This window comes from Homalodisca vitripennis, chromosome 7 (assembly GCF_021130785.1).
Source record: "Homalodisca vitripennis isolate AUS2020 chromosome 7, UT_GWSS_2.1, whole genome shotgun sequence".
NCBI lineage: Eukaryota > Metazoa > Arthropoda > Insecta > Hemiptera > Cicadellidae > Homalodisca > Homalodisca vitripennis.
The window spans coordinates 143,535,495-143,557,115 of record NC_060213.1 but is presented as its reverse complement, the minus strand read 5'-3'; the positions used below and the strand labels follow the sequence as shown (position 1 = coordinate 143,557,115).

Sequence of the window (21,621 nt, the reverse complement as noted above, 5' to 3'; positions counted from 1 at the left end):
ACACACACATTTTTTTTCTTAAGGTTTGTACCTCGTGTTTTTATATTAGAAATGTACAACATGTCTGTACTTCTTAAAGTGTTTTGAACTGAATAAGAGGATAGATCCTAATCCTCGAAACATTTTGTAGTATTTTTTTATAACACTCCTGTGGCAAATTTTTGAAATCCTGTGACCTTTTCAACGCATTTTTTATTACAAATACTATTTTGATGCATTGTTGAAGGTGCTGCTCATCGACAGGCCGAAGTCGGAAGACTCTGTGGACGAAGACGACGAGGACAAACCCCCAGACGGGATCCTCACAGGTGTGTTCGATGTCCCCGCGGAGATCGACAAGTATCTCGGGTACGGCGGGAAGCGGTTCAGTGCCGACTACGATATCCCCGCCCTGCCCCCCTCGCGGTACGACGGGGGCGGTGTGGTCCCCTGCTTCGGCGAACCTCCCCTCCCCCTACCCCTGCCGAGTGCTGACGACGACCTCTTCAGCCCCGGCTGTGTCGCCGCCATCTGCCCGGGTGGAGACGGCAGCCCCACCTTCGAGAAGCCCATAACCATGGAGAAGACTATAGAGGATGCTAAATTTATTGCTCAACATGTCAAGAATAAAGACAAATTTGAAAACGTGAGTATGAAACACATCCGGAATACAGAAAATATGTATGTGGTACAATTAATTAAAGGCCTATCATTGATCACGTAAGAGAGAGATTATGAGTAGTTTTTAATTAAATCAAAATGTTTCGTTTCAACTTCAATACTTAGATTTCTTATCATATAGGAAAGTTATTTTATATGTATATTGAGGACAGCGATACAGTCAGGGGAGAGTCCCTGCATGATTTTGAAAAGAAAATATATATAACTAAAAACTTTAATTGTAACCATAACAAATTGACAGACATATCTTAATAAATTAAACTTTAAATATGAGTAAATTTCTGTATAAACACTATTTTTTGTTTTATAGCAATGCAAAACCACTTATTACTAAAGTTAATGGCAAACTAAAATCAAGATGTCTCCTCTCCCTAAAGTCAATACTAGATCCGGCCTTGGTTGGAAAATATTCTGTTATTTTTATGTTAAAGTCATTGTTTACGAAATAATTTTAAGCCAGAATTTGTTTTTGAATTTAAACCATTTCAGACAGTTCTGAAACATGAGACTGTGCAGTAACAGGAAGCAACTGAGTATCTGGGCGTCTAAATAAGCAATGTCCGGATCGGTAAGCAGTTCTGACTAGGTCCCATGCGCACTGATCCCCGGGGAACTTAGTTTTGCCCCACTCTAGGATTCAGCTCCATGAATACATGTTTGCATAATGAAAAATCCATTCCCCGGAGATCAAGGAAAACTGTGTTTCCGAGACGATAAAGTGTGTGGGGGTGGTGTTCTGTTACAACATCACGAGCAGGTCTTCAAAGTATTAATTCTTCAAGTAAAACTTTTCTTGCAGTTGTCTATATTCGAACCAACACTTCTATTACGGAATGTTTAACATTGAAAATATAGGAGAATGTGAACATTTATCATTGTGCAATATGTAAAAACAGTTTCTCTCAATTATTATTATAATTTATAATATCCCTACAAATATTATTGACTTTTTAACATTATAGAATTATCATTTGAAAATTACAATTTATTCAAAAATGATCCAATAATATTTTAATCTTTTCTCTATTTTTACTTTTGAATTATTTTTTAGTACTACTACAGTATTCAATTTTGTTTAGCTTTTCTTAGCACGCGTAGAATTCCAATAACAAATAAGATTCAAATTTTGTTGGAAAGTTTGATGCAATGGGCTGTTGATATTGTGCAGACTTGGATTAATCTTATAACTCACTTGCATCATGCTAGCACCTTGGTACATTGAGTCTTTTACAGACTGCTCAATCAAACGTCAGAAACAGCTTATTACTTTCACTTGTTAGTTGATATACTTGAGTTTGATGCAATGGGCTGTTGATATTGTGCAGACTTGGATTAATCTTATAACTCACTTGCATCATGCTAGCACCTTGGTACATTGAGTCTTTTACAGACTGCTCAATCAAACGTCAGAAACAGCTTATTACTTTCACTTGTTAGTTGATATACTTGAGTTTGATGCAATGGGCTGTTGATATTGTGCAGACTTGGATTAATCTTATAACTCACTTGCATCATGCTAGCACCTTGGTACATTGAGTCTTTTACAGACTGCTCAATCAAACGTCAGAAACAGCTTATTACTTTCACTTGTTAGTTGATATACTTGAGTTTGATGCAATGGGCTGTTGATATTGTGCAGACTTGGATTAATCTTATAACTCACTTGCATCATGCTAGCACCTTGGTACATTGAGTCTTTTACAGACTGCTCAATCAAACGTCAGAAACAGCTTATTACTTTCACTTATTAGTTGATATACTTGAGTTTGATGATTTTGTAGCAACTTGTTTTTGTTGGCGCGTTGATATAACAGGCGCCTCACTGTGGGCATTTCAGCACTACGTAACTCATACTATTAATAGTTCGGTTGTTTATTAATAAACATTTTTACTCATTGATGACATTTATTTAAATCAATTCATATATAATTTGCTATATTTTCAGGGACACTATAACAATATTGATTGTTCTATATGAAGTATTCATTACGCAATTTAACAAATTAATAAGAAAATTAAACTTGGGATGGAATAACAGGCTGTAATGAAGCGACCCAAAGTTTTGCCAGATAAAAATAATATTGATTTTTAAACACTTTTATGTCCGTATTGTGTTTTTAGAATTATTCGAGATGTTTTATTATAAATATTAGTTTAATTTGTATATTTCAATCTAAAAGGCGCTATCTGTGACGAATCCAAAACGAGCTCTCCTAAAATTTCGAGTTGCTGCTTTTAATACCAATAATTATCTTTAAAAAACAAAACTATGCCCTTTAATTTGGATTTGTATGGAACACCTATTACCTTTTATTGCATTGTGTATGAGAAGCCGATATGAGGCGTTCCCGTTAAGGTTTTCAACCCTCCCACTTTGACATGTAGAAGTTCACAAAGTACAGATGTAGGTACAGCTGTAGCAATATATTACCGAGTGTGTGAAGAGCATCCACTCACTCTGTGTTGTGGTGTTGGGCCGCAGGTGATAGAAGACTGGAAGTATGTCGCGATGGTTCTGGACCGATTGTTTCTCTGGGTGTTCACGCTGGCCTGTGTGATGGGCACAGCACTCATCATACTCCAGGCGCCCTCCCTCTACGACACCACCAAGCCCATCGACATCCTCTACTCCAAGATTGCCAAGAAGAAGATGCTCATGATGATGGGACCGGAGGACGATTGAACTCGCAGCTCGACACGTGTGTTCCTTGTGTTGCAGTTTCCTGTGGAAGCTATGCTATCTGAAGCTCGCTCGACTCTACTTTCTGTTTTGTTCCTGTTTAGATCGGTTTCAGCAGAATAAAATCTGAGGGATTTCTTGCTGGGTCTTCAGCCGCTCGACTGTAGGATCAGCTGTGATGAAACAGATGATCAAACACCGGTGCCATGACTGAACCATTTTTAAAATTTGTCTCATTATAGGAGTAGAAATCAGAAGAAGTAGCTAGAAGTAACTCTTAGCTACATTCAAAAATAAGTTAAGATGGGAAAATTCTATAATTCTATAAATTATTGAATTATTTTTATTGCTTTTTCTCAGTAAATTACATTTTGTAGAGAGTGAAATTTGTCAAAATACAAATCAATGATTATAATTTTAAGAAAATATTTTTATAAATTAAAAACTACTGTTTTGTAATCCAATTCAGTATTTGGAGAACATTATTTAAACCAACACATCAAAAAGAAAAATTAAGAAAACATTCCACTCACAACTCGTGTAGTGCCGTGGGCAATACTCGTGTGGGTAATATGAGGATTACGAAGGTCATGGCATTCAAGGTATTACACAACAGGTGTATTTTACAAACTGTCACGTCTCTTTAATTATTAGATGTTACGTATTCTGTAACAATGTGCTGTTTATTGTTATAATATTATTTTTCTCAACTTTATGTCTTATTTTATGAAGCTTCAGATAGTATTGTTAATGTAAGTCAAATTGTTGTGTTCAATCCATTTCCAGACTCCAAATAATATACGTGAAACCACAATAATCTTCTAGAAACATTAAAGTGCAATAGTACGTATTCCAGTATTATTATTTTCGCAATGTACATTCAAAACTAATAGTAATTCATTATAGGACTCTTTTAGTTTAAATTCTTATTGTAAACTACATCGTATATAAAGTTTAGAACTTCGTGAAACCAAATGAAAACTTTATGATTAATTATTGCACGGTTTATAAAACGTTGGTTTTGCAAACCACTATTAGTATTGTCATAAACCATGAGTTGACATTTGAAAATTTATTGCAGCGTTCTACGCCGTAACTTAATAAATCAAATATTACAATTTTATATGACCACTCAGATTATTAAAACTTTGTAAGGGGTGAAAGTTAGTTTATTACAACAATCGACAATCAATGGTGGAGCTTCATAGCCCATAAAAACTTTGTTGGGTTATAACTTTGCCTCACCCCTCCCTACGGTTTATGTCCGTGTACGTTATCTCAATAGGAAACACAAATTCTCTCCGACTTCACCAAAACAGTGTTACCAACATTGCGGATTGCGCTCATCGGCCGGACTCCAGGCTGGAAATGGATTGACCGGCATACAAGACGTATTAAGGTAGACTCGGTTTCCAAAAGTCGATTTGGAAACGAAATTTTAGTAAACGACAAAGGTAAGAACGTTTTTTTAGGTCTAAACTAAAAATGGGTTGTTACTTAGGTGCTATTATAAAATGTATAGGTTTATGCTCATCGAAACGTAGAGAAATTTAGGTACAAAAGAGATTTAACCAGTTTTATAAATTTGTACAAAAATTAAAATCTCAGTCGGTCAGTAGACATCTTAAAGCGTTCTGGCAAAATCCCTTACCAGCAGTCTTCCTTCGTATCACTGACTTTTGTAAATACCTGTAAATAGTTAATTACACTTATATAAATTTTGTGAACAATGTATAAAACTAAATAATTTTCCGTATAAAATTGTTCTACAGCCACGTTAGGACCGTTGGGGGGTTTGTTATGTGTGGAGTTTTGTCTTCTCGAATCATCTGAACCCAAATTGTTGTACTAGTCGTAAATCAGCTATTTAAATCCCAATGCTAGAATAACACATGAACATAAAAGTCTTGAAAAATAAATATAAAAAACTATGGACATCAATATTGTTGATTTTAAAAATAGAACAAAAATTTCTAATCCACAGGTCAGTTTATGTTCGATATATCTTGCGTACAGACCGACAGACAGACATGAAAATTTTCCATATCCTCGAGTGAAAAGTTTTGCATCGCTTAGCTAACTAGCGAGATTGTAAATTGCTATTGATTAACAAGCGTGCTTTTATGACAATAGAAATTACTTTCGGAATACTTTTTGCTTTATGGAACTAAAATATTGAACCATTCACTTTTACATCAGGATAAGGAAATTCCACTTTGGGAATTGTACATAGCGATCAAGTACCATCATCAGTACTCTAAGAACCAGCCGATTAGTCCTGACACAAAGCGGTATCCTCTTTTTGACAAAGTTGCGATGCTCGTGCATGATCAGACACTACCCATCCTGAACCCAAGTGTTTTGCTGTACCTAGTGCGGGTTCAACTAGAAGTTATAAACAAGCCAGAGTTCAAACCTCTCGGAAGGAAATAATACCTTGGTCTCCTGAAGACATCGAATTAAAATACAACACAAACTAGGCTATATAAATATGATATCAAATTAACTCACAAAGATCTTGTCTTTTAAAACCAAATAGCATTGAAAGAACTACCTACTGTACTGCTTCACCTTTTTATCTCGGTACAAAAAAAGCTCTTCAAAAAGTTTGAAGACAGTTTTCTCGCTGCTTTGACTGACGTCAAGTTCCTACAAGCGCCGGGCGGGAACCCGCTCTCAACACAGTTTGTTCAGCATACTTTGTGAAACTTTGATGAAAGAGAAATTTGGATTTAAGCAAGTTTCTTTCATGTGTACAACCTCAAACTGCTTTCTAATGTGGCTGTAGTACTATCTGTTGAGAGAAAGCTTGACGTACGTTGTTGTGATATGTTGTTATACCCTACGGGAGGCGACCGTATCAAAATACTCTAAAGATAACAGTGTATGTACTCTAAACTCGTTTATTATTTGCTGTTATATAAAATATTACAAACTCTTTAGCATTTTATTTGTATGAATATGAAACACTATAACTCACTCGAAAGTTGCTGACGAGTAAGAATAATGCTAGTTATAATATTAACAATTGTAATTTTCATTTTCTTTCCTAATAACCATTCAAAGATAATTTTAATTTAAAATTAACTAGTTTACAAACACAGAAGTTAATAGATTTTTTACCTATACACACACTTTGTTGTAAGAATTAAACAAATCTAATAAAATATGAAACAGGCGAATAAGCTAAACAGTTTACAAAAGTACGGCTTTAAAGTATAAACACCATTCTCTTATCTTATAGTACTTTGATATCCAGTTTGTAAATGTACATATATTTATCATTGAAAAGTAAAACCGTTTTACTGTTAAAAGTAATAAAATAAATATTATGTAGTAGATTGTGATAAAAATTATGTTTCCAATGTGGTTTTCAAATAAACAGTTTAAATTTCACATTCTTTAACCTAACTAGTTGTTGAATTTTTCAAATCATTGTATTTGTATATTATAAAGGTAAACTATTTGAGGGATAAATTTTTCTAATGTATGTTATAACTCTATGTGGCTTCCTGTTCTTATTTTTGTTATGTTTAGGGTACTGAATGAGTGGTTACGAAATAAAAAGATGTAGAAGGATGTAGAATGCGTTTGTTACAGTAACATAGTTTTGTTCCTTTCATGGAAAAATATAAAATGCCTGTTTACTCTGTTATTATAGTTGGTATTAAAGCTTCCTGTTGTTTATTAAAATTGTGCAGAGTGATTACTAAAAGTGTTTTTAAAATAACAAGTAAGTAATCAAAATTAGTAAACTACAGACAAATCTGTATTTAAACCGAATGGGGCACCACAGTTTGATAAATTCGTCTAAATCAGTGTTAAGTAATTATATTTAAAACTGCATTAAATCTGAATAATCTATTACAAAGAATAATGAAAAATATCACATTAATTTAATTGTACGTATGAATTTGATTAGCGAATTCATGTATGGAAAATAACTCAACCCACGGGAAGCTATGGCAGGTCTCTCACCCATAGCAAGACCCAAGCCTAGTGGACAAAATGTGTACAAACTCGACCCTATAGAAGATATATTTAGTCTTTTTACAATATATTGGACCTATATAGAACCATGCCTCGGGTTGCAGTTTTAACCACTTTCCTTGAATGATTCATAAATTAGGAATATCCAAAGAAGAAAGGAATATTTAGAAGAATTTATTTATAAAAACTGCTTCTAAAATCTCGTAACAAATATCATTAAAACAAAAGAAACTATACAAATAATTAATCCGTTTGGTGGCAATTAAACTTAAATTCATTGAGAAATATTTAAGGTAAACTCTGTATTTAAAATACCAATTCATTATCGTGAGTTTCATACTATGAACTTGTCACTTTTTCTTAACTCAAACAAAACAGCAATATCGTATTATATTGAGCAAAATAATAAATGCAATTAATTTTTACAGCTATCTCCTTTCTAAAATCTATCAAATCTTTAGGAGACCAGTATTGCTTATTGGCATGTATGTTTGTGAATCTCGTATTACTACTTCTGGAATACAAACAAACTATTTAAAAACTAAATTAATGTCTTATTGTCTAAGCCTATAAAATATTTAAAATTTATAAAATGTTAAGTTAATCTGTTGTGGCGAAAACTAATCTTTTCCAAATTTTGATTATTAGCAGCCCATACGTTCTATAGCATTCTACTAATAAACCGCTTACTTATATTATGCTTTTCGATTAGTACTTTTTTAGTATTCTAATAATATAAAAAAGTATCTAACAATATTTTTATCTTACATAAACATACCATTCTTATAATTAAGAGTGTTTATATTATTATATGAATTTAAACTGTTACTAAAAATTCATTATACAGTGAACTGAAAGTACTTTAAAATTGTATTCAAATTTGATAATTTCAAAATATTTCCCCTTAAAACGTGTTTTGGTTGAGGATATTCCAAAAATAACTTTCCAACATAAATCCTTCCATAGTTGCCAAGCTTAAAAAGGTATTTTCATTGCCTTATACAATATGTATAATAAATTAGAAATAAATATAAACTAAAATTTTAAATATAATTTTAACAACAAAACATTAGTAATTGGCTTAATTGTTTAAAATGTTCAAACCATATCCGAGATTGTCTTGTGGTGTCCCACAAATAAACTAAAATTTTGCTAATTATCCTAATAATAAGAGTCTGGTTTATGCAAGGCAGTTTTATTAGTGTGTATAGAAAAATTAACAGAGACGTTAAATGTTGAAACGAGTTAAAATACAGTAGCTTTAAATTGGTCAAATTAAATTTTATACTGAATAAATTTCCAATATAGTAAAGTTATTACAAGAACATTTGTATCGAGTCTCTCTATAGTTATCAGGTTTACTCAAAAGAGCCTTGAAGTATTAAAACATCCTAAATATCGTTAGTTAGTTCCTCCTACAATTGGAATATAAATATAAACTAGTTAACTATTTCAGCAGGTTTCAGATAAACCGCTATAGAAGAAAACCATTAAATCGAGAGACACCAACATTTAAAAGCTGGCTGTACAGCTGATCATTTTTTTAAATGTAACATCTTCCATAAATCTATGAGTAAAAAAGACATGAAAGTATTGGAAGTTGTTCTTATGCGTTAAACTCGAAATTCGTCAACTACAGCCAGCTTTTAACAGGATGTTATCTCCTATTTTTACATTAAGATTAAATTACCACCGTATAAAAAATTGCTGAGTAATTCGGCAAACTAATTCTATTTTGAAACAGAAGATTCAGAAGAAAACGTCTTTGAATAAACCAGATAATCGAAATTAAACTAGATTTATGAAAAACAGATCACAATGAATCCTAATAGAGGTTGTGAACAAATTCTTTGAGAAGTTTGTAAAACTTGTAGAGTAAAGTAGTGTAGGAGTACAGATACTGTAAGTGAGTTGTTATAATACTATTCCAGACAATCAACGAGTCAACATCAGGAGCAGTTCTTTTGTTTCGTCTCACCTGTAAGACTAAAGGATTAAATATCATTGTTGGCCAAATTACGAACTCTTTGTTTTATTTGTCGCCACCCCCGTGTTTGTAGTTGTATCTAGAAAACACTAAAAAAAAATACAAATGGAGAATTGGTTGTGTTGTATCACTTCCTTAGGGACTTTATGAAAGGACTTGGAAAGAAAGAATAAAATTCCTGAAACTATTTCTTTAATAGGTCATCCTTCATTAAATTTTATTTTATTTGCGTTTTCTGTACTTATGTTATCGCCATAAAAGTGTTTTATACAACCTTCCGTCTATCAACAATGTGATTATAGTGACCAGAATGTTATAATCACTAAAGTATTACATTACAATATGTAAATAAAGATCCAACATCATACGCCTCTTTAATTTTTAGCATTTAAAAAACCATCCTTTAGATAAAGGTAACACAATAAGGGAAGGTACTATATGAGATTATTGAACATATCGGGTGTTCTCCAAAAATGAAGAATATAGACGCCTTGTTTATGAATGGATCCTCATATTCAAGAGTAAAGGGCAACTCACAAAGTTTAAATGTGAACTCCCTTTAGTTGCATCCTTGTTTTAAATAAGCTCAAAGAGTCCTTATACAATATTCTTATTCTAAGATCAAGCTGCTAGAATATTTAATTTTGGCAAGGTTTAGTCGGTTTCAATGAAATTCTTGTGCATGTCTGGCATACTGGAAAGAAATAAGTTCTATTTAACAATTAATCATGGATTTATAACATATAGAGCGTGCAGTTACATTGCTCTCAGGTCAATATCCTGAATAATAAAACCCTTGTTGTATGTTTAATATGAGACATTTTTAAGTTTGCATATTACCTTCTTACTAAGGGTAAATATTTTTTTCGCTTGTTATTGTATCCCCATCTAGCATTTTAATGGATTTTATTAAATTAATGACACAATTTTATTATTTTAATATCAGGTGTTACTTTATCCTTCAAGTACTAATAAAAGCAAAAATATACCTGTTGCTGCTCATTCTGCTATGTTATGAGCATGAAGCTTCCATTTTATTCTGGAATGCAATATTATTCCCAAACGCCCCAATGAGGAAAGACCACTTGGCTCAAGACTCTTCTTATAAGTAACAAAGTTGGAGTGTTCTATGTAAAATCCCAAATTAACTTCAAACACGAAACTCTTTGTTTCTAGGTATACAATTTATTATAATTAATATAGGGGACAAAAATAGTAGCCACCAGTATTAATTCCTGTGGCACTCCATGAGATACTGGGGGTGTTGAGATACTGGGGGTATTTGCTATATAATTAAAAAGAATAACGTAATGGAAACAATTCTCCAAGTATGTCTCAAAAATTACAAGTAATAACAAAATAACAACTTACTAAAATTATCTGATTTACAGTGTCGAAAACCATGTCAAAATGTCTATTCAAAGTTACTACATTGCCTCCTTTCATGCCATCATAGACTTCCAAGGTCAATGACCAAGCCGCATCTAAAACCATAATGGCTATCGGATAAAATTTTTTGCTTTCAAGGTCAATCTGAGATTTAACTTGACTCCAAGACCTTCAACACTGCGTATCATCGATACGGGTCGATAATTAGCATCAAAGTTTTTGACCTATTTTATGCATAGATATGACCTCATTTTTTAACAACTATTGGTTCATAATTTACACAAGTGAATAGTTTACACATATGAATAGATAACAGCTTTATTATAGCAACATTTAAATCATAAATGCCAACTACCTGATTGTATACTAACGTTGACTTCGTCTACAGGAAAATACTTAAGTTTACATTTCATAAATGTCTTATTTCCCTTCCGCGTACTCAAGCAGAATGTATAATACAGAATGTAAGTATTTTCTAATTCTGTTTAAAAATTTAATATAAAATATTATTCAACCTGCCAGTAGTATGGTTAGATGACATACGATGTTCACTTTAATTCTATGTATTTTTATAATTAACATGATCGTCCTAGATATTCCATCTCCAGAGTTTCATTTCAACTTTACTTTTTTATTTCTTGTCTTTCATCTACATTTTTATTAAAGGCATAGCTTATAACCATAATTATTAGTAACCAAGCTGTAAGCAAATCTGTCATAACAACCAATGTTAATTGATGCATTAATATGTAGTTTACTAAAACTTAGTTTTGACTGCATTCTTTACAAATGGTCCACATAACATGAAAAAAGCATTTAAAGCATATCGTTTTACATTAACAAAAGACGTTGTAATGCGTTTCCTTCCATACATAGCAAAAATATGAATAACAATTATTTCAAAATATATAATTTATTTTGATTTCTTGTTTTGTGACCAGCAATATCTGAAACGCAATATGATACTTTTGTGAAAATATGACAGTCATCGATGGGTAATATGTATTCAATAACAATATTGTATTAATTGCGCTGAACTTTTCCGGTTACTTATCATCCACAATGTGTAAAATAGCTATCAGAAACCTCCTACATTGAATTTGGTGCAATCAGTGAGAGTATGATGTAATAACAAGGGCTAATTGAAAACCAAGTGAGGCTAACCACAACGGTACCAACTCTACAACCAAATGGCGAATTACGTAATTGGCACTACACTATTGGTCAAGGGTATACATAAGAAGAGGGAGTATACAGATGAATTTGTCTTAAAAATTTGAATAAGACTCTAATTTGAAATTAGATTTTAGACTCTAGATCAGTGGTCGCCTAGCTTTGAGCCACTGAGCATTTTGAGCCAAGATAATATTATTTATAAACCTTCTATCGAGCCCCAAGGAATACCGGGTGAAAGATAATTCTCAAAATGGAGATAACACCCATTTATTACCCAAAAACATACATTTTTATACTACAAAATAGATAGAAAGTGTTACAACAAAGTTTAAATCTATATTTTAATTAAAAGAGTGGAATTCTTTTTGGCCATCAAGTATATTTTCTTGAAGTTTAGAGACTACGTTGTAGCCGCTATCCTCATGCAGTTACCCTAATGTTCATCGGTCAGTCTGTTGTTCTATATTTGTTTATTGTAAACTCCATACTTGAAAAATATGCTTCACACAAATATGTAGAACTGATCATAGCTTTCAACTTCAATGTAACTGAAATGATAATTGGATATTTTTTCCAGTGGTAGATTCTAGTGGTCCTAAGACTGATCCTCACTGAAACGTTTAATCTCTACGAAAGGATAGTTAACGAACTGTGCTACATCAATTATGCTTTTAAAATCTTGGAATCATTGATCAAATTTATCTCTTAAGTCTGAAATAATTTTCACGTGTTCTTGGTTATTGTTGAGTGAAATTCTATTCCCGCATCACGAGTTTTTTTAACAAAAAGTTACATCATAAATGATTCTACCGATGTTCTTATCTTTGCTTTGTAACTGCAAGTTCAAAACATTACAACTCAGTTATATCAGCGAAAAAGTCAAATTTTTGTAGCTACCTGGGATCTTCGAGTTCAGTGAGATGCTCGCCCCGTTCTTTTAAGAATTTTACCAATGCAGGAAGTAACTCATTGAAATATTGCAAAAGTCTGCCTCTACTCAGCATACCGACATTCTAACTCTTTAGTTCTCTGAATAATCGTCTTTGAAGAGCATGCGCTCTTATATTGTTTACTATTCTGACAACCGTCATGACATTCTTCATACTTAAGAATTGTCTAAAAATTAAAGTAAAGTAATGTCTTATTTCACCAGGCGAAGTTAGGGCTAAGAAGCTCTCTCTAACACTTAACCTGGGGACCAACGGCTTGAAGGTGACTTCCGAACCACCAGCAATGGCCGGGCAGGCGGGTTGCTTGCAAGGACAGGATCGCTCAGCGGTCACCCATCCAAGCAGCAGCCACGCTCGACGTTGCTTGATTCGGTTATCTCGCGATAACCGCTGTACCCGCTACACTATGTCATTGGCCTTATATTGCAAATACCTGCTGATGTACGTATAATGTAAAAAGTCCCTTCTCCAAGCCGACCATAGCAGGAGGTCTTCTCCACGCCTACCTATAGCAGTAGTTTTTCTTTATGCCTACCAATAGCAGGAGATCTTCTCCACGCCTACCGTAGCAGGAGATCTTCTCCACGCCGACCATAGCAGGAGATCTTCTCTACGCCTACCATAGCAGGAGATCTTCTCCACGCCGACCATAGCAGGAGTTCTTCTCCACGCCGACCATAGCAGATCTTCTCCACGCCTACCATAGCAGGAGATCTTCTCCACGCCTACCATAACAGGAGATCTTCTCCACGCCTACGAATAGGAGGAGTTCTTCTCCACGCCTACCATAGCAGGAGATCTTCTCGACGCCTACCGTAGCAGGAGATCTTCTCACGCCTACCATAGCAGGAGATCTTCTCCACGCCTACCATAGCAGGAGATCTTCTCCACGCCTACCATAGCAGGAGGTCCATCCGTAGCTATGTCCCCCAACTTCCTTCACAGGGATATTTTCTGATATCTAAGCTTTTTAAATGCTAGACATATTTCATTTCTAATAGTATACCCAGTAAGCGGTACAACCTTTACCTACTGTTCTTTAGTGTCAAAATCTTCAAACACAATTCTTACAAAAACTGTGAACTGTGTGGTACTAGCTATATCAATTCAATCGTTAAATTATTAGGAAAAATAACTACATCGATTAAAGTCAGTTATAAGCTGTGAAATTAAATTACTATATTAGCGAAAAGCAGGACAGATTTCAAGGCAGACATAATCTCAGATTTGTTTTTGAAGTTATGAAATAACGTATGCGCAGCTTCTAAAAATGCAATTTTAATCAATTCACCACCTTCGTACGGTTTCCTACGTTGGACGAAAACCTTGAAAACCCGGAATGACGCCTCGGTGGATGCCTTGTTCTTGTGTCTTTAAAAAGTTTGACTGTTGAGCATTTAGTTAAGATTTCAACTGCATCACCTTTTCTCTTTCCAACTGAGACACTCATATTACAAGCATAGGACATACGCGTTTATCTTTAACTTGCGTAAACAAGCAATCGGCTTCCCACTTTGAATGAAAATAATGTGTTTTTGAGTTATTGATTTTGATTTTACATCACTGAAACCAATACTAAGTTTTGCAAGATACAATAATCAACAGGGAAAATAAAAAGGAATCCCTTCACAAATTGGTCACCAGTATAAAACGGAAATCTATTCACACCTCAACTCAGATTACACATTTTGCAAATATCTTTTGCCGAATATTTTGTAAATGCTTTCAGATTTTACACTTTGTGAAACATATCAATCACAGTGCCAATGCATTTCGTTAATAAAACAAGGAAACTCTAGAATGTGCGAAATGTCTAGAACGAAATTTTTAATATTTCAAAACTAATATAGGTACCGGGAAACTTTGAATGTAATTTATGGATTTTAATATACTTAGATGTTAATAGTATTTTTACGTTTCGAACGGAACTGAGAAACTTTGAGAAGACTCATAAAAAGATTTACAGCTGCAGTAGTCGTTTCGATGAACCTTAAACCATCAGCAATAACTGTCTACTTGAGTTTCCCAATACTTATTGAATAGCCGTAAATAAGTGATTGCAAATATATTGAAACAGTTTACAATCCTCTTAAGTACTTTTAGTGAGTAACGTTCAAAATTTCAAACGTAAGCTATATTATAGGCTGGAATATGATTGTTTGATTATTATTGAAATGGCATTTCGAAAAACTAAATAATTTCATTAGGTCTATGAGAAAACCGTGTCTTATAATATTCATATTAAAAGCTCAAGAAGTCCTGAGAAAACAAAATTTGTGAACCCGTAAAAGATAAGGGTTGTATCCATACAAGGCCGTATACAGATTTGACAGACTTATCCCCCTGTCATTCCTATATTTTTATATTCATATATGTATATCACACAAATTAAGTAATTAATATATATATATATATATATAATATATATATATATATATAATATATATATATATATAATATATATATATATATATATATATATATATTGTATGTACATATAAAACAGATTAACTCATCAAAGCGTTTAGAGACGAAATTTAAGATATTGAGTTTTGAATCAAATATACTTTTTATCAAAGCATAACCCCGTGATAATTACGAAACAAATTATACCTAAAAATATGAAAATGTTTAGACATTTCACCTTTACCTACGTATTAATTTTAAACATTCAAAGTGTCGTAAAAGATGTGACGCACATTGAAAACACTTTTTATTTTCCTTCAACTGTGCAACCTTACAAAAAATAAGAAACAATGTAAAAATACAATAACATAATTATACAGCTAAAAAATGTCCAAACTTTTATTTTCGTTCAGTTTGGTAAAATCTGCCAAATACATAGATAATCAACATATGTCCAATATATAATAGAAAAATTAAAAATATATAAAAATGCAGCATATTTCAGCTAAAAATATAATAATGCATAAATATTCATGCAGTATAAGGAAATATTAACAATCGTAGGGGCCTAGTTTGTAAGGTAAATGAGTAGAAAAATGCTATTAGTAAGATTTCATTCTTATCAAAGAAATCTGTAAACAATTAGTAAACCGTATGAAATTGGCGTATTATAATTATTGTTATTTAGGAATAAAAAGATTTATAAGTACAGTAGTTTCATCACTTGTTTTAACGTGTGACCGCTTCCGTGAAAACTATGTTAAAAATTTCAGGTCAAGTATCAGTATGCCATTCTAAAGAAAAACACACTTCCTATTCTTAAGTAAAAAGTTACACTATAATATACTTTGCGCGATCCCTGCTTTTAAAGCTATAATAATTATAAATATTTATATTATTGTCTTTAAAAATAATTTATCTGGGAAGAAAGCTTTATTTTTTCCAGATAACGAATAGATTTTCGTTTTATGAATTTAACTTTTAGTTGAATATTATAGAAATTAGAAATTTGAAAGTGATTTCATGAACTTTCCGTGAGATTTTCTGCATTGTTGCCGATCTCGCCTTCGTGAACACAAAAACCATCATAATCAAAAAATTTACCCTTCGAAACTGAATAGAAAATGACACGAATCAGCGATCGGTGAGCCTACAATAAGACTCTAGCGTCCACCCCTGCGTTACACCAGGATGTCTACACCACCAGCACTCAAAAACGACTTCCTAACCAAGGTAATATCTATCATTTCAGAATCATAGTGGTGTGTGTATGTGTACATATATAATGTATATATATATATATATATATATATATATATGTATATATATATGTATATATATATGTATATATATATGTATATATATGTATATATATATATATGTATATATATATATATATATATATATATATGTATATATATATATATATATATATATATATATATATATATATGTATATATATATATATATATATATGTATGTACCGGTTGTGTTAAAATTCCCCATTTTTGGTGGTGGTGCGGAGAAAAAAATGTCATGCATCAAAAAACAGGTCAGTTGATCATATAAACATGCCCTAAAGTAAATCACTTCATCTCTACTCATAAGAAAGTTAATAAGGGAAGATACATTTTATTATAGCACACTGTATATATTGATATAGACACATAAACATACATTCAAGCCGTTAAAACTTAATGAAACCCCTTTAAATACTTAGATTTGCTCAGAACAAACACTTGAGATTTACAAAATAGATGTATAAAGTTTACACAGTAAAATAAATATTAGATTAGATTATACATTTTCTTGATACAGTTCTTTGTAAATATTTGGTAGAATTTCTTATTTCAATATCATTATTTAGAAGATTTCAATTTGTTTAATAAACATTACAGTAAATTGGCTTTAAGAAATATAATTTAAATTACTCTTAAATTTTATTTTCAGTAAAAAGAATATTTTGTGGACGTATAATTTTTCATCTAATAATGGTAACATTTTTAATTTATATATTTTAATATCCTGAAAATAAATAATTAATTTTTCATTTAATTTCGATTAGTGGATATTAAAATATAAATTTGAATAGAACATCCATCTTTAGTGGAGTTTAACACTTTGACTGTGGCAGACTCCTTACTTTTAATATTATTGTAATAAATAAATTCATGCGTATTATGATTTTTTTACAAATAATGTTTAAAGGTATTAAAATATCTTTAAGACACAATTACTTTTTATTTTTCTTTAATAAATAATGCTGTAGAAGAATATAAAATTACTCTGGCAGATTTTTACAGTTATTTTCTATCAAATTAAGTATTGAGAAATTCCGACATTATTTTTCAATTATTTTTTTATTTAATAATTGGCTGTATTAAAGAAACAAATATTTAGTTAAGTTCTATATTACAAAAAAGTCCTCAATCTCTAAATATTTCTTTCAATGAAAGGTATGACTACATAGAATTTAATTTTTTAACAATAATTAATACTACTTCGAAATTAAAACCAATTTTCGAAAGAATTATCTGGAATCCGTTTTCATTAACACGGATATTCAGAAAATGTTTAATTTTTATTTCAATAAAAAAAACGCTATTTTTCTAAGTCTTAAATTGTGATTCCAATAAAAACTATTTATCGTATTTAAAATCTTTCTTTTTTAAAATATATAATTATAAAATAACATTAAAAATGTTCTATCATAAATTAAAATATTTCATACATGTTTTCTTTTCAAAGCCTTCTTTCAATAAAAATACAGTATTTGAATGAATTTTCTATATATATATATTTAAATAAAAACTAATATTTTAACAAATAAAATGTGAACCTCCTATAAATGTTTGTGTTTAATCGAAAGAACAATTTTAAATCTATTAAGTATTTCATATTATTCAATGAAAAAATACATGAGTACACCAAATACTTATTTTTTATTGCAATAGAAATTTAAAATGTATTTAATTTTTGGTTTAAATGAAAAGTAATTTTTGTTTAATCTCCTAAATACTAATGTTTATTAAATAAAGATTTGAAAAATTCTACTTAATGTTTCTTTCCGTAAACTATAGATTATCTGTATTAACACCATACGAACACAACATTAAGTAAAATGTCTTCAACTTAGTGAAATGGCTTATAAAGTTGTAAGAACTTTAAAATTTTGAGATGTTGAGCATTCAGATGCTTAAATCAGTTTACCACACCTCTTAAGAAATCAAAATAATTTCATAATATAGCTTAATGTTGGAAATATAACCTAAACATGATAAATGCAATTCTATTGTCAATAGGGTCATAGAAAAAAATAATGCGGATAAAACGGAGACAATCTTAAAGCAAACATGAACTTGCTTGCAGGTTTGGCAAAATAAGTTAAAAATAAATAAAAGAAATTCTCATCACTGGTGAAAGAACTGTTTTACGGGTATTAAAACATATAGATTTGTTGTAGTTAACATTAACAAGAATTACCTTTTATCGATAAACGATTTAATTTATTATAAGTTGAAGTCTTAATAACTCCAAATTGATATCTATAAATTCTACTATATAAAAATGAATCGATAAATGCGTTGCTAAGTGAAATCCGAGGAAGGTTTATTAGGGGAGAAATGTTAGAAAAGTTTCCCAGAATGTTTAGGATTTCGGGAAAATAATTACAATATTTACGACACGTAATCCAAACTTAACTGACACTTCACCGCTGTTGATCCTTTCAGATGAAGTTCATCAAAGGAGCAAAAACATTTGTTTACATTCATTCAGCACCTTAATCTATTGCAGCTCTGTTATCTTTCTATAGATTCGTTTATACATTTGTAAATGTTTTTGAATTCCTCATTTATTGAATGCCTGTTAATTTAAGAGAAATATTGATTTCCCTCGAAACCAAGATATCTTTGGTAATCCATTTGCACTTATCTATTTTAGCCTTTGGTTGTATTTTAATTAAAGGACTGCTCACATTTAAATAGAAAATGTTTTGTTTCAAAATTTGTTTACTGCAATTCAAAATTATATATACAATTTATGAACTTCCAACTTTCTTTCGAAATCAAAGAGTTTAAAAGTGCGATGTTTTATGATCTAGGATCTTTTTTCTGAATGGGATCCTATGTTGGTTCAGACCACTGACTACGTTCCGGCAACCCAAGACCAAACTAGCGTAAAAAGTCGGCGAATGGCTTTGGCATATTGGCATTAAAATCTAAGATGTCAATATTAAAATTCCTTATAACTATGAGTCGCTTGTGCCTTATTGTAATGTCAGTCAATATTTTTTAAATTTAGAAAAAACTGTTATTCTCCTCTGTTTAGGGACGTGTAAATTCCAATGACTTGCATTGAAGCATTGCTTGTGTAAATGGTTACAGCTGTAAATTTAAAACGATCTTTATCTGTTGGCCCGTTAAAAGTGTTGGGGTAAACAAACAATGATTTCTAACAAATATCCCTAACCCTTTAATCTAGCAGAGGTGTGGAAAGAAACATTCGTCAATTGATAATTTAGAATTTTTAAATATTCATTATTACTCTTGTCAAAACCGTTATTAGGATGAAGTACCTAGCACATGAAGTTCATCCACCTTATTTGTAGTCATTAGAAAATGTTGATGCACAAATTGCTACAAATAAGGAGAGGGTGTTTTAAATGTTTTTATCTAATTGGAAATGTTTAATTTTATTTTGTAGGGTCAGTCAATTTATATTGGTGGCTATAAGTGGGTTCCCTAAAAAATGTAAATAACATTATTGGGCAGAGTTTTGAGATGACTTTAGGGTTGGTAGTGTCACTGCCGTCATAGTTCGAGCTCCTACTACCTTCATGGAGACCTGGTCCTCAACAATGGAGATCGCCGCATTAACCACAGTCTTTGACCTAGTAAAAGTTTCCTTCACAATATCTGCATAGATTACAGTCTGCAGTGTCGTTGAAGCATCAATGGACGGTAACCGACAGTATATGGGGAGGACTGGTTCATCGCACCAGTAAACGTAGAGGACGACTAATAATGATGGCTTAATCGGCTTTTTGGAGTCACTCAAGTACCAACTCAGGCAACACTCACTTGCCCTGCAGTCGTAGGAGGCCACCACGACAATCGAACCATCAATATTTTGTATTATCTCAACTACCGAAAAATAACAAACCAAAATGACAAACCTAATTATGTTATAGGTGAAATACCTCTCTTTATTTGTTATTTTGACATTTTCATTGTCTACAATGACTTGTCACAAATTTTGTGGTTTTTCGCCAATACTCTTAACCATTTATAAACTCCAAAATAGAATACAACGCATGGGTATAAAGTCTAGATGTTAGGGCACGTTTTAAAGAAAGTGAGTGAGTCACCCGTATTTCCGCAGACAACTAATGAAAAATGTAATCCAGCATACAATGGACTTCTCTCAGAGGTTGTTGCTCGGTGTATGGGAAAACTCAGCATAGATCTCTGTGTAGTATTGAAGCCATGAAGTTTTGTTCAACATTAAATCATTTTTGCATGTCAGTATTACAACGTCCTGGATGCAAAGCAAAAACACGGTAAGAATATTGTTTTCCTGAAAGATGGTCTTGCATGGATGTCGAGCACTTAAACCAAAATTTATTCTCAGGATCTTTTTCTGACACTTGAGATTTTTCCAGCAGGTTGGAGGACTCCCATATCGCGATCCCAGAATGATCGAAGTAGGCTATCACATTAGCCTCGGTATACATAAAGAAGAACCTCTCTGATAGAGGTTGGTTTTAGATTCTTACAGCAAAAAGAGCTGAATTGGTGCTTTACGCAAGAGGTTCGTTACATGAGATTGCAAAGAAAGGAATCGTTCTAGCCAAACATCTAAGAACTTTGTGGTGGAAGAAGACTGTAGGTTAAAAATACTCGGGTCATGTGAACTGCCTCTGTTTAGTGTAAACAGCACATAACTAGCATTTTTCAATGTTGAGTAAGAATCCATTATCCTCAAATCATTATCTGAAGGTAAATAATTGGGTGTATCCTCAAGATCGTTGCAGTCTTTTTTCAGAAACCAAGACTGACACATCATCAGCAAACATATTTAGATTATAACTTTCATCCATAACTTAAATGCGGTTAATGTATAATATGAATATTAAAGTGGTGAGTATACAACCCTGAGGAACTCTAGTTCGACTGATTTGTAAGAGAACGAAAATGAGCTAGAGGAGTTATTTATCTGTACTCTTTGTTGTCTCTTTCATATCTGGAAAGATAAGAAGTTCAAATCCAATCAAGAGCAATTATTACTCTTATCCCATAATGGAGACTTTTATTCAGGAGAACAGTGATTTATAAAATTGAAGGCCAGGATAGGTCGCAGAACAAACTCAACGCCTTCTTCG

General features: G+C 32.1%; 1 protein-coding gene across 1 annotated transcript in view; it reads left to right on the top strand.

Annotated features, from left to right (window-relative positions):
- LOC124366449 (acetylcholine receptor subunit alpha-like 1) overlaps nt 1–9,353 on the top strand; it is a 727,733-nt gene extending 718,380 nt beyond the window's left edge. The window contains exons 7-8 of the mRNA XM_046823015.1: nt 227–625; nt 3,143–9,353. Coding sequence (XP_046678971.1) covers nt 227–625; nt 3,143–3,343 — 600 coding nt within the window. The 3' untranslated portion in view covers nt 3,344–9,353. The remainder of the gene's footprint in view (nt 1–226; nt 626–3,142) is intronic.
- Nucleotides 9,354–21,621: the final 12,268 nt, after the last annotated feature.